Source organism: Pelophylax lessonae (assembly GCF_965119305.1).
Source record: "Pelophylax lessonae genome assembly, chromosome: 2".
Classification (NCBI taxonomy): domain Eukaryota; kingdom Metazoa; phylum Chordata; class Amphibia; order Anura; family Ranidae; genus Pelophylax; species Pelophylax lessonae.
Window position 1 is genome coordinate 380,377,252 of NC_138769.1, and position 15,752 is coordinate 380,393,003.

Below are 15,752 nucleotides of genomic sequence, written 5' to 3' on the forward strand. Positions count from 1 at the left end.
ATCTTTCCCTTTTGTCGTGACATTTGTTTGTTTAGTAAATACATCATGTATTCTCTAAACTTTTATTTAAAATTAAATATGAGTAAAATAAAAAGAAATCATACCTCTGATTGCAATGCAAGTCATAGATTGGAGTTTTAAATTGAATGGACTTCACCATCTCACCAGTTCGTAGAGAGTACAAATCCACACAGCAGAAAGGCTGGCTTGTGCTACGATAAAAAAAAAAAATATATCATTTAACATGCATACCTGATATCACATTATGTGCACAAATACAGAAAGGTTAATACGTACTTCTTTTTCTGTGTGCCAGATAATCTAATGACATAACAATAGTCACATAACACATTTTAAACTGAGCTAAACTGGTCTGCCACTACTTCTTTTTTACATTTTTTCAATTGAATCCAATAAGAAAAAAATGTAAAACTTGTTTGTAAATGTTTATAGACCCATTATTGTTTAAGGTGTTTCCATACCTTTTAGGCTCACCACACACGCTAAAACCTGACCAAAGAATCTCTGTGCAATCAACTTGAATGGTAACTCCACTTTTGCGAGGGGGGGGAGGGGGGATAGCAAATAAAAAATAATAAATATAACGTATAAGATTGAGACACAAGTCATATTGTAATTGAACGTTATTAAAGATGACCTTTCCTTTCAATCTGCAGCCGCTGTATATTTCTGAAAATGCAATGCAATATGGCTACCTGGAGGTGCTCTGTACAGAGAATATGTACTGAGCACACTCCATAAAACATAATTTCCTGCTTGTGTGATTGGCTCACCAATTTTCCCAGAAGTCTGCCTAAGATACAAGTCAGATTTCTGGCATTCCCTCTAACAAAAATGTAATTTTTGGTGAGATACTTCCAATAGGAACATGTCGAAAGGGATGCAGGCCCAGTAGCTTTCCTCATTAGTACTCTGCAGCTGCACCACTGATTGTTAATAATGAAACCACTCCCATTAGACCCACTCAGCACAGAGGAGAAAACAGTGATTTCTTTAGAATAGCAAAAGGTAGGAATCTGCAACAAAGGTTGTTGCAATCCTTGCAATGTACATAGATTTGGGGGGGGGGGGGGGGTTTGTGCTATCTTGGCATTTCATGGCCTCCGAAACTGTCATAGGTACCCTTAGAAAGCCTAAAGGCGGTGATTGGTTTTCCGGGTCCTGTATGCGGCTAGACTCCCAAGAAGTCTCACACATGGGGTATCCTCATACTCAGAAGAAGCAGCAGAATGTATTTTGGGGTGTCATTTCACATATACCCATGGCATGTGTGAGCAATATAACATTTAACAATATAACATTGACAACTTTGTGCAAAAAAAAAAATTGTAATTTTCCTAAAACTTGTGGCAAAATATAAAATATTCCATAGACTCAACATGCCTCTCAGCAAATAGCTTAGGGTGTTTACTTTCTGAAAGGGGGTAATGGTGGTGGGGGATTTGTGCTACCTTGGCATTTCATGGCCTCTGAAACTGTGATAGGTAGTGAGGAGTGAAATCAACAATTTACGCCCTTAAGAAAGCATGAAGGCAGTGATTGGATTTCGGGGTACTGTATGCAGCTAGACTGCCAAAAAAGCCTCACATATGGGGTATCCCCACATTCAGAAGCAGCAGCAGAATGTATTTTGGGGTGTAATTCCACATATACCCATGGCATTTGTGAGCAATATATTATTTCAACAACAACTTTGTGTAACAAAAAAAAAAAATTACATTTTCAATAGGCTCAACATGCCTCTCAGAAAATCCCTTGGGGTGTCTACTTTCCAAAAAGGGGTAATTGGGGGGGGGGTGTACTGTTCTGCCGTTTTAGAACTTCAAGAAATGAGACAGGCGGTCAAAGTAAAAGCTGCGAGAATTCCAGTATATACACCATAGTTTGTAGATGCTATAACTTTTGCACAAACCAATAAATATACGCTTATTGAGATTTTTTTTATCAAAGATATGTAGCTAAATATATTTTGGCCTAACTGTATGACAAAAATTGAGTTCAATGGATAGTTTTTATAAGAAAAAGTAGTTTTCTCACAATTTTCGGTCTTTTTTCATTTATATCACAAAACATAAAAACCGAAGAGGTGATCACTAAAATAAACTGCTATTGGTGGGAAAAAAAGGACATAAATTTTGTTTGGGTACAGCATTGCATGACTGCACAATTACCAGTTATGCAGTGCCAAATTGCACAAAATGGCCGGGTCATTAGGGGGGTAAAACCTTCCGGTCCAGAAGTGGTTAAAAGGTACAGATTTAAAATTATAGAAAGTAATTTTTGAAATGACTTTTACATGTTAAACTTAATAAGAGGTTTTGGAGATTTTAAATGATTTTACATGTACAATAGTTCTCATTAAACCATCCAATACCTAACACCCTGAAATGTTCAGGATGCTGCCTTCCTTCCCACATAATGCTGATTGGCAACACAGGTTACATAGAGAAAAAATGGAAGGTTCTATTGCATCATGGGAGCATAACCTTTTTTCTTGATTCATAGCTACAATAACATATGGAGTAGATGGAGTGCTTAAATGCATGTGCTAATTTGTTAGGGTCAACATCTACTTGACTCACCACACATTACAAAATGATTTTAAAGTATATATAAAAGTGTAAGGGCCTACCCACTTGGATACAGATTGATTGGATAGTTTAGGTAGGCCTTTATATTGCATACTTTTTTTAGTAGATTCTAAAGCGCAATTCCACTTTTGTTGAGAAACAACAATCCCCTCTGGGTGAGGACCCCTTTTCGGAAAGTAGACACCCTAAGCTATTTGCTGAGAGGCATGTTGAGTATTTTTCAGATCTCGCTTTTTGACACAAAGTTTTGAAAATTGAAAAAGAAAAAAAAAAATTCTCCTTTACTTTCTTCATTTTCCAAAACAAATGAGACCCTGGGGTGTCTACTTTCCGAAAAGGGGTCACTTGGGGGGGATTTGTGCTATCTTGGAATTTCATGGCCTTCAAAACTGTGATAGGTAGTGAGGAGTGAAATCAACAATTTACGCCATTAGAAAGCCTGAAGGCGGTGATTGGTTTTCGGGGTCATGTATGCAGCTAGACTGCCAAAAAGTCTACACATGTGGTATCCCTGTACTCCGAAGAAGCAAGAGAATGTATTTTGGGGTGTCATTCCACATATACCCATGTCATGTGTGAGAAATATATAATTTAGTGACAACTTTATGTAAAAAAAGAAAAAAAAAGTATGTAATTTTCCCAAAATTTGTGGCAAAATATAAATAATTCCATGGACTCTACTTACCTCTCAGCAGATAGCTTGGGGTGTCTACTTTCCAAAAAGGGAACATTTGGGGGGTGTTTGAACTGTCCTGGCATTTTATGCCAAATATTAGAAGCTTATGCCACACATCAACTCCTCTTCTAACCACTTGAAGACGAAGCCTTTTCTGACACTTTTTTTTACAAGAAAATTACTTTGAACCCCCAAACATTATATATTTTTTTTAAACAGAGACCCTACAGAACAAAATGGTGGGTGTTTCATTTTTTTTAACACATTGTATTTGCGAAGAGATTTTTGGGAAACAAATCACTTTTTTAAGATTTAAAGCATAAATCCACAATATATTGCTCAATTGTTTGGTAAAATATAAAAGATGATCTTATGCTGAGTACATAGATACCAAACATGACATACTTTAAAAAATTGCGCACATCTGTGCAGCGGCAACAAACTACGTACATTTTTAAAAGCCAAATTAAAAGCCTTTACATGTTACCACTTTAGATTTACAGAGGAGGTCTACTGCAAGAATAACTGCAAGAATAACATGCATGCTGCAATTGCTGTTCAAATATGACAAAAGTGGGAGGCACATATACAAACTGTTGTAATTCCTACACCTTTCACCTGATTTGGATGTAAATACCCTCAAATTAAAGCTGAAAGTCTGCAGTTAAAGCACATCTTGTTTGTTTCATTTTAAATCCATTGTGGTGGTGTAAAGAGACCAAAATATTAGAATTGTGTCAATGTCCCAATATTTATGGACCTGACTGTATGAACAATAGTTTTGCAATGGTAATTAGGCTGCTTTCACACTGATGAGCTGTGGGTTACCCATACTGCGGGTGCAGCGGAGAGCACCTGCGGGTTACCTGCACTGAGCCATAGGCTTCTATTATATCCTGCAAGTGTTTTGGTGCGCTTTCAGAAAGTGCACTATACCTGCAAGATATAGTATAAATCTATAGAAAAGCACAGCAAACCCACAGGAAAGCCGCTGGTGCACTGCGCTGCACACATAGTGTGGGTAAACTGTCCCTTTGACACGATCGGTCAAACTGGGTCTGCCTGTCTGTTTTCCTTTTTTTTTTAATTGTGATCAAACAGTAAGTGAACATCCAAAGGGGATTGGTCGCAGAGAAAATGATGATCCTGATTGTTATTTAAAATCTTCATTATTCTATTTAAAATCAAAAAATTCCATTTCATTGTAGCTCACAACCGGTTACCAAATCCTTAAAGTGTTACTAAACCCACAACAGTAAAATCAGTCTGTATATACAGCAAAGCATGCTTGTTATACTCAACTGTGGAACCTAAGGGGTTAATCCTTTGCATTGTATAAAAAAGCCTGTTTAATCATGTCTCGTTAATCCTCCTCTTCTTTCACTGTCTCCAAAAAATAACCTGATATTTACAGAGCCAGGGGACTGGCTGTACATGCTCAGTTTGGTGTGTATTGCTAGAGAGCTTTTTTTTTTTTCTTTGGAAAGTGAATGTGATCAGCACAGGGCCAATCAGCACTGTCCAGACATGTCTAAACAGAGGATCGGGGAGAATGAAAACTCCTCCTACAAGCTTTACTAGGAACTGATACAAGTCACAAGGCTGCTATATACTGCTGATGAGAAAAGGTATTTATCCGTTTATATTTACTAAAATAATTGCATTTCTATGTTCTGTGTACTGTGGAGAACCAGATATAGTGAATGCAGGTTCTGGTTTTAGTAACACTTTAAGTGGCCCTGCTCTTCAAAAGGTTGAGCAACCCTCTGCTCTAGGGCAAGGGTCTCCAAACTATGGCCTGTGGGCCACATGTGGCCCGCTATAAGACTTTACTAGGCCCATAGTTGATGTGCACAGTCTCCACTTCCCCCCTCTCCCTCAACATCAACTGATGTAAGGTGGGACTTTGACGGAGACACTAATGTAAGAGGAGTACGGAAGTAAGGGAGGACTCTGATGGGGACCTTGATGCAATAGGAAAATCTGATGCAAACACTGTTGTAAGGGGGACTCTAAATGGGGACATTGATGTAAAGGAGGACTCTGATTGGTAGACTGATATAAGGGGAGACTCTGATGGGGACACTAATTAAGGGGAGTTTTGATGGGGACACTAAGAGGAATTTTGATGGGGACACTGATTAAGGGGAGTTTTGATGGGGACATTTATAGCTTTGATTTACTAAAGTTCATTCACTTTTGTTTCAAATCACATGATGCGGATTTCAAAAAAGATCTGAGTAAAACGTAGTAATTCAAATAAATTGAATTAATTTATAAAACTGATTCTTTTTTGCCCACCCACTAATATTCTGTAAAATATATGATGTGGCCCGTGTACTGAAAAGTTTGGAAATCCCTGCTTTAGGGTTTACATTTTAATTCCCTGAACGTAGTGCAATGCCAGTGTAGTTTAACCGAGCAATCTGTAATACTGTATGTTAACTTAGCTATTTTCCTAATGGGTCAAAGGAATACTGAAGAAGTCTCCATCAATGTAAAACTTGTTAACATTTTTTGTTTCCATGGCTCCATAAAGAGTATGAAGATAATAATAAACACACATCACATCCTGAACACATTCTATTATAGTAGTAATTTGCAATAAAACATAATCAGGCAAACACTGAAGCTAGAAGATAATGTTCTGAAATGGTGATTGACAACAGGTGTTCAGTATACAAAGCAGCTGTGGGCAGCCAAACGCAGACACACAAAAGACATGTGTCCTCTGTAGCCCCTCACACAGGAGACAAACTAGGACCAGCATGTAATCATTTACTTTAATTGTATAGAGCCATTTTGTCTGGGAATTAGGACACACTGCTAAAATACCAAAGGAAGAGCACATCACTTAACTAAGCAATTTAAGAAACCTTTTTCACTGACAAGCAAAGAAAGCAGAAAACATGCCAAACAATATAATGTTGTCGCAACCCCCTTTTTATCTACAAAATGTTAAAGGCAGTAAGAAGGCTATAAACTTTTCATTGCAATTACTATGGCATTAAATAGAGTTCTGTTACCAATTCAATAAGAGCACATGAAATATGCTGGGAAGAGTGAGCAGGGACTTTTTTATTAAAAATTTTCATGTGCACAGTGAGCTGTGGTCTCAAAATGACAAACACAAGGAAGATCAAAGTTCTAGCAAGTCACTCCATAGCAAAACAGTAGTGTCCACTGTGTGTAAGGCTGCATTGTAGTTCCAAGTGCAGTCTCTACTGCTATGCTGAGACTGTTGAAAGCAGAGCTCCAGCCAAAAATAATATAAAAATGAAAAGCCCAGTAAAAGATAAAATAACCAAACCAGCTTCTACTGCAATAGACACCTTCAATACAGGACTTTTTCCTGCAGGACTTTTTGTCTGTTGCTAGATGTCCTTAGTTTGATGGCCAGCATCATTTAACCCAATTCCTCTGAGGCAAGGTCATCCTGGACCCACCCTAACCTGTGATTAAATAGTGAAAGGTAGAGCAGCACAGTGATGAGCTTGTCTCTCTGTCATTCTAATGTTGCTCTTTCCATCAGCATTCTTCCTGCCAGCACAAAAACCAATTGTATATAAAAAGAGAAAACTGTGCTTAGTGACAAACCTAATCATCTCAAAACTTATACATGTACAGCTGCATTCAAAAAAAAAAAGTGTCAAAAACCCTTGCCAAAAATAACTGATGCGCTGTACCTTTAAATAATTGTATATATATATATATTATATATATATATATATATATATATGCAGCTAGAGGCATCACCCCGGTACCGGTGTCCATAGCCGACGGTCGGCTGACTTGTAATGACAACCGATGCAGGTTAGAAGCCGCTCGGCTGTCATTACAAGGAGCGGGAGGGGACATCCCCCCCCCCCCTCCCGCGGCTCGCCCTGGGTCTCCCGTCCCACCGGGAGACCTGGGCATCCTACCTCCACCGCCGCCAGAAGTAATGTCATTAAAAAAACTGACAGCATTCAAAACAGGCAAACTTGGCATATTGAATGCTTTTCTTTTAGACCCCCAGATCCCTCCACAAGTAGTACCTGTAGAAAAAAAAAATAATAAAAAAAAAACGTTTTTTACAGGTGTGAAAATATCGGCAGATATCGGCCAATACCGATATCCGATGACCAAAATATCGGTATCGGCATTAAAAAAACTATATAGATCGATCACTAATATATATATATATATATATATATATATACACACACAGTATCTCACAAAAGTGAGTACACCCCTCACATTTTTGCAAATATTTTATTATATCTTTTCATGTGACAACACTGCAGAAATGAAATGTAAAGGGCTTGCGCTTAGGATACCTTGGTTCGGTGAATATAAATGAAAACAATACCAAATAAGTCTAAAAACTCATTAATTAATCAATAAATAAATTAAATAAATAAGCTGCTGCTGGTATAAAAGGTGATACCTTTCAGACAATGTTAAGAACTAAGTACCTGCGCTGCTTAAACCAAAACCATTAACATCAATAATACTAATTCATAAATATGATCATAAAGTGCCCGTGCAAATAAATGTTCATAAATAACTGTGCAACTTGTGCATATAAATATAGTGTTACCACATTGAAAATTGTGAATAATCAATAAATATCAGCATACCGTAAATATGTACCAAAATCAGTCATATGTGTGACATTTTATACATAAAAAATACATGGGTGAAAAAAATATAAATAGATTCAAAGTTCATAGCATATGTAATCTTCCAATACTGAATAAAGTGCAAGTCTCTTGTGCTCCTATAAGTGCTCCGTGCTCAAAATTATATAAATAAAGTGCCGGTGCTCAGTCCTAGTGAGTTGGTGCTCCCCTCTCGGTACCCCACTCACCAGAAGCTGAGAGAAATATCGCCTTAACACTGATCTTTTGAGGTAAACACCTCTATGGATCGCCAACAAATTCAAGATGCAGATCTCCTGTGCCACTATATCCAGGTATTATCCAGGTAATGCTCCCCAATATCATAAAAAGAAAAGGGCCATCATCGGGCAGTATGTTCCAAAAAGTTTATTTTACACGCATTAACAAGATACACTTACAAAATGAAGGAAGTCAATCCGCCTTTAGCTAACCCATGGGACGCCAAACGAATGGCCGTGCGTTCCACCCGTGTAACCGGAAGCCGGAAGAGGTTGCAGACGGAAATGACGTACTATGTATTCGGACGGCTTGACACGTTTCGCTCCGCCAATCAGAGCGTTATCAAAAGCCTTTTGATAAAAAAAAAGCCTTTTGCGCTGTGCAGGTACTTAGTTCTTAACACTGCAGAAATGACACTTTGCTACAATGTAAAGTAGTGAGTGTACAGCTTGTATAACAGTATACATTTGCTGTCCCCTCAAAGTAACTCAACACACAGCCATTAAAGTCTAAACCGCTGGCAACAAAAGTGAGTACACTTCTAAGTGAAATGTCCAAATTGGGCCCAAAGTGTCAATTTTTTTGTGTGGCCAACATTATTTTCCAGCACTGCCTTAACCCTCTTGGGCATGGAGTTCACCAGAGCTTCACAGGTTGGCACTGGAGTCCTCTTCCACTCCTTCATGTCATAACAGAGCTGTTAGATGTTAGAGACCTTGCGCTCCTCCACCTTACATTTGAGGATGCCCCACAGATGCTCAATAGGGCTTACGTCTGGAGACATGCTTGGCCAGTCCATCACCTTTAACCTTTGCCTTTAAGGCAGTGGTCGTCTTGGAGGTGTGTTTGGGGTCATTATCATGTTGGAATACTGCCCTGCGGCCCAGTCTCCAAGGGGGGGATCATGCTCTGCTTCAGTATGTCAGAGTACATGTTGGCATTCATGGTTAACACTGTTATACAAGCTGTACATTGTAACAAAGTGCATTTCTTCAGTGTCACATGGAAAGATATAATTAAATATTTACAAAAATGTTGAGGGATGTACTCACTTTTGTGAGATACTGTGTATATATATATATTTTTTTTTTCAATCAAAAATGAAGATGTGTATGCTATATGATGTTACAAGCACCACTAAATAACAAACATTTCGTGCTTTTGTGACATAAATGTGAAAATCAGCCCCATTAATCCATCCAAAAGAAATTATGTGAAGCGCTGTCAGTAAATCCTTTCACCAAGTAACTACACAGCCTGTTACCGGATGACAAGCCCAAATTACAGTGGTTTATAAGGGCTCAGAGGTGTACGTGGACCTTGAAATAATGGAGCATCCAACCACATTGAAACGCAGGGCACACCAGCAGAAAATCAACTGTATAACCTCTCTCGCCCCAAGTATGGCAATCTGGTAAAAGAAGCTGATATCAGCTTCCAAAAGTGTAAAATGAAACAATAATAACATTTTTCTTTAATTTTAGAACTTCCATTCGGATAAAAAGTACTTCAGCGTGGAGCCTGTGCTGACGTCATCACGCACGATGGAACCAGAACTAGTGGCGCAATACACGGTTTGTCATGCTCATTTTACTATGAAGATTGTGAGTACATATACTGTGGATTTTTTTTTTTAAATAAATTGTATGATTTTACACTTTTGGAGGCTATTATCAACTTCTTTTACCAGACTTACCAGACTGCCATGCTTGGAACCAGAGAGGTTATACAGTTGATTTTCTGCTGGCGTGCCCTGCATTTCCATGTGGTTGGATGATCCATTATTTTAAGGTCCATGTACCTCTGAACCCTTATAGACCACCTATAATTTGGGGTCTTGTCATCCGGTAAGAGGCTGTGTGGTTACTTGGTGATGGAATTCAGTGATGGCGCTTCACATAAGGATTTCTCTTGGATGGATTAATGGGACTGATTTTCACATTTATGTCACATAAGCACTGAATACTTGTTATTTAGTGGTGTTGGTGATATCAATTAGTATACACATCTTTATTTGTGACTGCACATATATATTTACAATTATTTAAACCACTTTTGTTGAAAAAAAAAACATTCCCCTTTGGGTGATCTCTGTACATTGCAAGCATTATAACAACCTTTGTTGCAGATTCCTACCTTCTGTTATTCTAAAGAAATCACTGTTTGTTCCTCTGTGCCGATGCTGAGTGGGTCTAATGGGAGTGGTTTCATAATTATCAACCAGCTGTGCACCTGCATGGCTCTAATGAGGAATTCTGCTGGGCCTGAATCCCTTTACACATGTTCCTATTGGGATTATCTCACAAAAAAAATACATTTTTGTTGGAGGGGATGCCTGAAATCTGACTTATAACTTAGTGTAGACTCCTGGGAAAATCAGTAAACCAATCACACAAGCAGGAAATTATGTTTCTTGGGGGTGTTTAGCACACATTCTGTGCACAGAACACCTCCAGGCAGCCATAGTGCGTTGCATTTTCAGAAAATTAAAGCAGCTGCAGATTGAAAAGGAAAGATAGTTTTTAATGACATTCAATTACAATATCACTTGACAGGCAATTGTATACGCTATATTATTTTTTCTTTATTTGCTATTTTTTTTCCCACGAAAGTGGAGTTACCCTTTAAAAGAGGCATCGCAACAATTATTTTTGGCAACAAAAACCGATTAGATTATTGTACTGCTACTTCCTCTCACACTCCAGCTCTGTTTTACAAGGACTGCAAGAGGCCGATACCAGGTCACATTCAGGTACACTTACACTGCTTGCATTTAAAATCCATTCATTGATGTATTAATGATTACAGAGCTGCATTATTTTGTATATTTTATATTTGCCTAGAGTTTAAAGTAGAACTAAAGGCAAACTTTTTTTTTCATTTTGGATAGAGTAAGGGAGGGTTATAACCCCAGTCAGTTTATTTTTGCCATCTGTGACCCATTGGGGAAGTTTTCCTTTACTTCATAGATAAAACAAGAAGTGAGTGGAAATCCCTGCAAAATAAGGGAATCCCTTGGGGCCCTCCAGGTCACCCGAACTAGTGTCCCTATTGGAAGATTTCCCCTCTATTCCTGTTCTGAGGACAACCCAAAATTTTAAATTTTCTTTTTCTTTCACTTTATTTCAATGATAACAGTAAACAAGACAAATAGAGTGGGTGAATCTTCCTAACGGGGGCACAGACAGCATTATAAATCTAATAGGTGTTCTAATCTATCTCTTTATCCAAAGAAAAAAGTAGGGTTTATTGTAGGGTTTTTGTGCAAAAAACAAATGTGAATAAATTGTAAGCAGCTCTCAGAATGTTCAATTTCTTTTTCTTGCTTTTGTATGACATATATTCCTGTTGATTGCCATCACCCTTGTGTGGAATAATTATATGCTGTACTCTTTCAGTGTAAATTAACAAAAATTATTGAAAGTAATTACACAGCTATGTCCCCTAAGGAAAACCTAACTTTTCATATCACTCTAATAACTATTCCTACACATTTAACTGACTGTACATCGTTACAACCAGACAGGTAATGGTCGGGGGGCTAAAAGAAACAAAAAAGCCTGCATTTAATTTGTCACAAACACAGTAGCGCCTTCTTAAAAAAGAAGATATCTGCAAGTTTCACAACAGAGATAAAAAAATAAGGGTTTTAATCCTTATTTAAGAATAGTGGCTCAAATCACCAGGATGTTTCTAGTTGTACTGTTGTGTCGATGCCTACTCCATAGAAACCATGGCTTCCATAAACTGCACTGAAGGCCAACTAGCCTGAAACAGCTGAAGGCAGTTTGGAATGTAAAACTGGCCACAGGAGCTCTACTGTGTTTCTTATCTGACTGTAAAAACGAATCTGTAACTATCCATCTAACACTTAGAGGTTTATATAGGATTTACACAATTTTCACACATTTTTCACCTAAAATAAATTAGAAAATGTGAATCTTGGGTGAAAACATGAATACACAGAACCCTTAAACATAAACTGTCTTAGGAAAGTCTGAGTAATTTTCTTTTTAATTTAAAGCAATCCTTAAGCCTCATCAATATGCATTACCTTTCACATTATTGATCTGCAGAATATTTAATATATAAGAAACGAATCCTCGGTTCTGATCTAGAAATTGGTTACTATAGGCTGTAGTGGTGGCACCACAATAAAATGGCAATAATCCTGCCACTTCTGGAATCACCACAGCTCAAATTGTACACTGGCAGGGGAAGATTTCCCTGATATCAGTACTTCCAATCCCTTCCTCTAGCTAGAAACACATTCAAAGTTTAGTACTCTCCTTGTGTATTGCCTACTCAGTGTTTGGCAAAGGAAAACTCTTCCTAGAGTAAGTGATCATATCATTTGTTACCAGCATGAGTCTCTGATGCAATCTCTCCTCATAGTGTATATAGCATGAATTGAGTACCCATTTATTTTTTGAATGGAATCCCAACATGCATACACATTTAAAATAGATTCACCTGATCCTCATACTTCAACTCATGCATTAAAGAAATAAATTCTCTCGGCGGGGCACCGTGGATTACGGGGGGAATACCTCCATCCTATTCGATCCCACCCCATAGTGGGGGTGACTTTAGCTACTGTTTACCTGCTTTTATCCCTTTCTACGATCTCTACACCGACGTCCCCACTTTACCCTATCATAGGGAACCCAGCCTTTGCGCCAGGCGTTTCAGATCCAGCCTTTCGTGGACTGGAGACTCGGGGCATATTCCAGGCATCCCATTTTGCCCGGGGCCGTCAATGGAAGACTTGATGGCGACGGAAGGCCTCTTTCGCTTGGGGTTTTGGCAAGCGGCCCAACTTCATAATTTTTTGCACTCTTTCCCGGAACCCTCGCTATATACGTGGGACCTTAGGCGTTTCGAGGACCATTGTGTGGGTAGTGGTTGTCTGCCCAGTCCTCTATCCAAATCCTATAGTCTGTTGATCACTCCGGCAGATGATTATGTATTGCCATGCCTGGGGAAGTGGGAGCGGGATCTGCAGCTACATCTGATCCCAGCTCAACAGCTCAAGATCTGTAGCCTAGCCCTAAAGATCCCGACCTGTACGAAATTACAGGAAACGAATTACAAAATCCTTACTCGTTGGTATAGAGTTCCCTCCCTCCTACACAAATTCTTTCCAGACACGTCAGAGATCTGCTGGCGAATTTGGGAGGATGTGGGAACCATGTTGCATATCTTCTGGTCGTGTCCGCGGCTTGATTCCTTCTGGAGAGATGTGCGGGCGCTCTTGGGGGAGCTCACGGACCGTGACCTTCCTGACACCCTTGACTTTTACCTTCTACAGTTGTCTACCATGCCAATTTCCAAATGTAAGAAGTCAATCCTCCCTCACCTGCTCTGTGCAGCTAAATCTTGCATTCCGATGTTTTGGAAATCGACTCAAGCCCCAACTATTCAAGATTGCATGCATAGGATAGAGGAAATCAACCGGATGGAGGACCTCACCCTTACGGCGCAGCACAGACAGGAGCGTTATGAGAAGATATAGGGTTACTGGAACGTTTTCTTCCTATCAGACAAGGGGAAGTCCCTGATGTGTGCCTAGAGACGGGGCCTGGGTGGCTCACAGTGCCGTCCATGTCGGGGTCCCCCCATGCCCCCCTTCTCATTCTGCCCCCCCTCTTTTTTTTTTGGTTTTGCTCCTCTCTGTTTCTTACATTCTTTGTTTTCCCTTGGAGTTTTAGCTCTGCGCTCTGCATTCCTTTCTCTTGGGTCCTTGACACCCTAAAAAGGTTGGGTAGTGACAGTTTGGAAAAGTTTCTGTTACCCTGCTGATATCTTTTATACCATTTCAGGAACCTTACGCTGCTGTGGTTCAGACACGATCCACGGGGGTTTTTTCCCGGACGTGGAGGCCAGTTTTATGTTTTTTTTCTTGCACCTATTTGAACACCGTTTTGACTGTTTATTTTGTACGGAGGGTGCTTACACTTTGTGATTGGGGTATCTTTCTGTCAAAGATGTACTTATGTTTTATTTTTCCACTGTTCTGTCTTTCTCACTAAATAAAATATTTGGGAAAAAATTAATTCTTTGCATTTTGTGACTAATCTGATCAAACCTGCAATGAAAGCCTGAATTTGATCGGTTATAGCAGCCTAGGCTTGGGTGTGTGCATGCCCATTGTCAGTGTTGGCACAAATAGGACAATTTGATTTAGTATCAGTGCTGACTGGTCTCCATCAACTTCCCTGTGAACTGACCTGCATTCCATTGTATGCTTAATTGTTACTGGCCCTGCTTATTCCTGACCTCTTTTTGGATCCTTCCTTATATTGCTGCTTGGACCTTATCCAGTTTTTGACCTACTGCGTATTTTCTCTCTGACTCTGATCCCGCCTATGATTCACTACTGTACAGCCTGCTTGTTACTTACCTTGGCCTGCTCTGCAAATGTCTCTGAATCTGGCCTATGCCATACACGGGATGCCTACATTGGTCCACTCTACTATGAGTGCTCCTGGTGCCTGCTGGTGACTCTTGGAGACAGGTACCTTTTCAGGACAAGTTTTCTGGAGTCTGTCACCTTCCAAAAAAATCATGACTGCTTGGACTTAGAAGAAGGGAGTACACCCCAAAAGCATGTCCTGAAGTCCTGAAAAATTTAAAATTGCATTTAAAAATGTATGAGAGATAGTACCTAAAGGAGATGTATAGGGTTTACAAAAAACACACATAATGACCTTGTTGCTGTAGCATCAGTGTGATTCTGCAGCTGTCCCATGTCATCTCTAAAATTGATAACTGAGAGATCACAACTGCTAATCGCTCAGTTCTCAGTCTGCTCAGAGTGGAGCGCAGTGACTGTCAGTCACTGATCTCTTCCTACAGCATTCACTGAAACACCGCACTGGAGAGGGGGCAGGCACAGCTGGAGCCACCTGTTAATAAGGCAGCTGGGTGGATCCCAATAATGTTGTAGGGATCCTTCCAGAGTCTGGAGCAGATTTGCCACGTCAGCCTGACAGCAGGCAATAGCCTGCTATAAGCTGACTCTGGGTCACAAGAAAGCAAAAGTAAGTGCACTCCTGTGACCCACAAGAGATGTATTACATTTTAAGTGTGTTGTTACAACTGCACTAATATGGCTACAATCACTTAATCAAAAAAAAAAGTAAACGGTTTTTAAAATACATTTCCTAACAAAGCTAGTCCATTGATGTCCCATGCTAATCTAAGCATCTTTACCTTTAACCTTTACCTTCTACAAACACTTTGAGGGGTACAGCATTATGTCGAGCTGTATAAAAGGGGCTCAGTAGCACAACAGCTGACAATTTTGAGGTAGAGATGCTACAACAAATAAGTTGTTAATCAAATATGCCTAAGCGTATCCATTTCCACTCAGTAAGTACTGCTCACACTTAACTTACCTAGATACTACATTGCTCAAAAAAAAAAATTAAAGGAACACTTTGAAAACACATCTGATCTCAATGAGAAAAAATATCATGCTTGATATCTATACTAATATGGACTGGGTAATGTGTTAGGAACGAAAGGATACCACATCATTTGATGGAAATGAAAATTATCAACATACAGAGGACGGAA

At 39.3% G+C, this 15,752-nt stretch overlaps 1 protein-coding gene across 5 annotated transcripts in view; it reads right to left on the reverse strand.

The window, feature by feature from the left end:
- The window catches only part of BCAS3 (BCAS3 microtubule associated cell migration factor), a 1,702,410-nt gene that overhangs the window by 1,518,222 nt on the left and 168,436 nt on the right, over positions 1–15,752 (reverse strand). For all 5 annotated transcript variants that reach the window (XM_082245731.1, XM_082245733.1, XM_082245734.1 and 2 more), the window contains exon 7: positions 105–212. In XM_082245731.1, the coding sequence (XP_082101857.1) occupies positions 105–212 (108 nt within the window). The remainder of the gene's footprint in view (positions 1–104; positions 213–15,752) is intronic.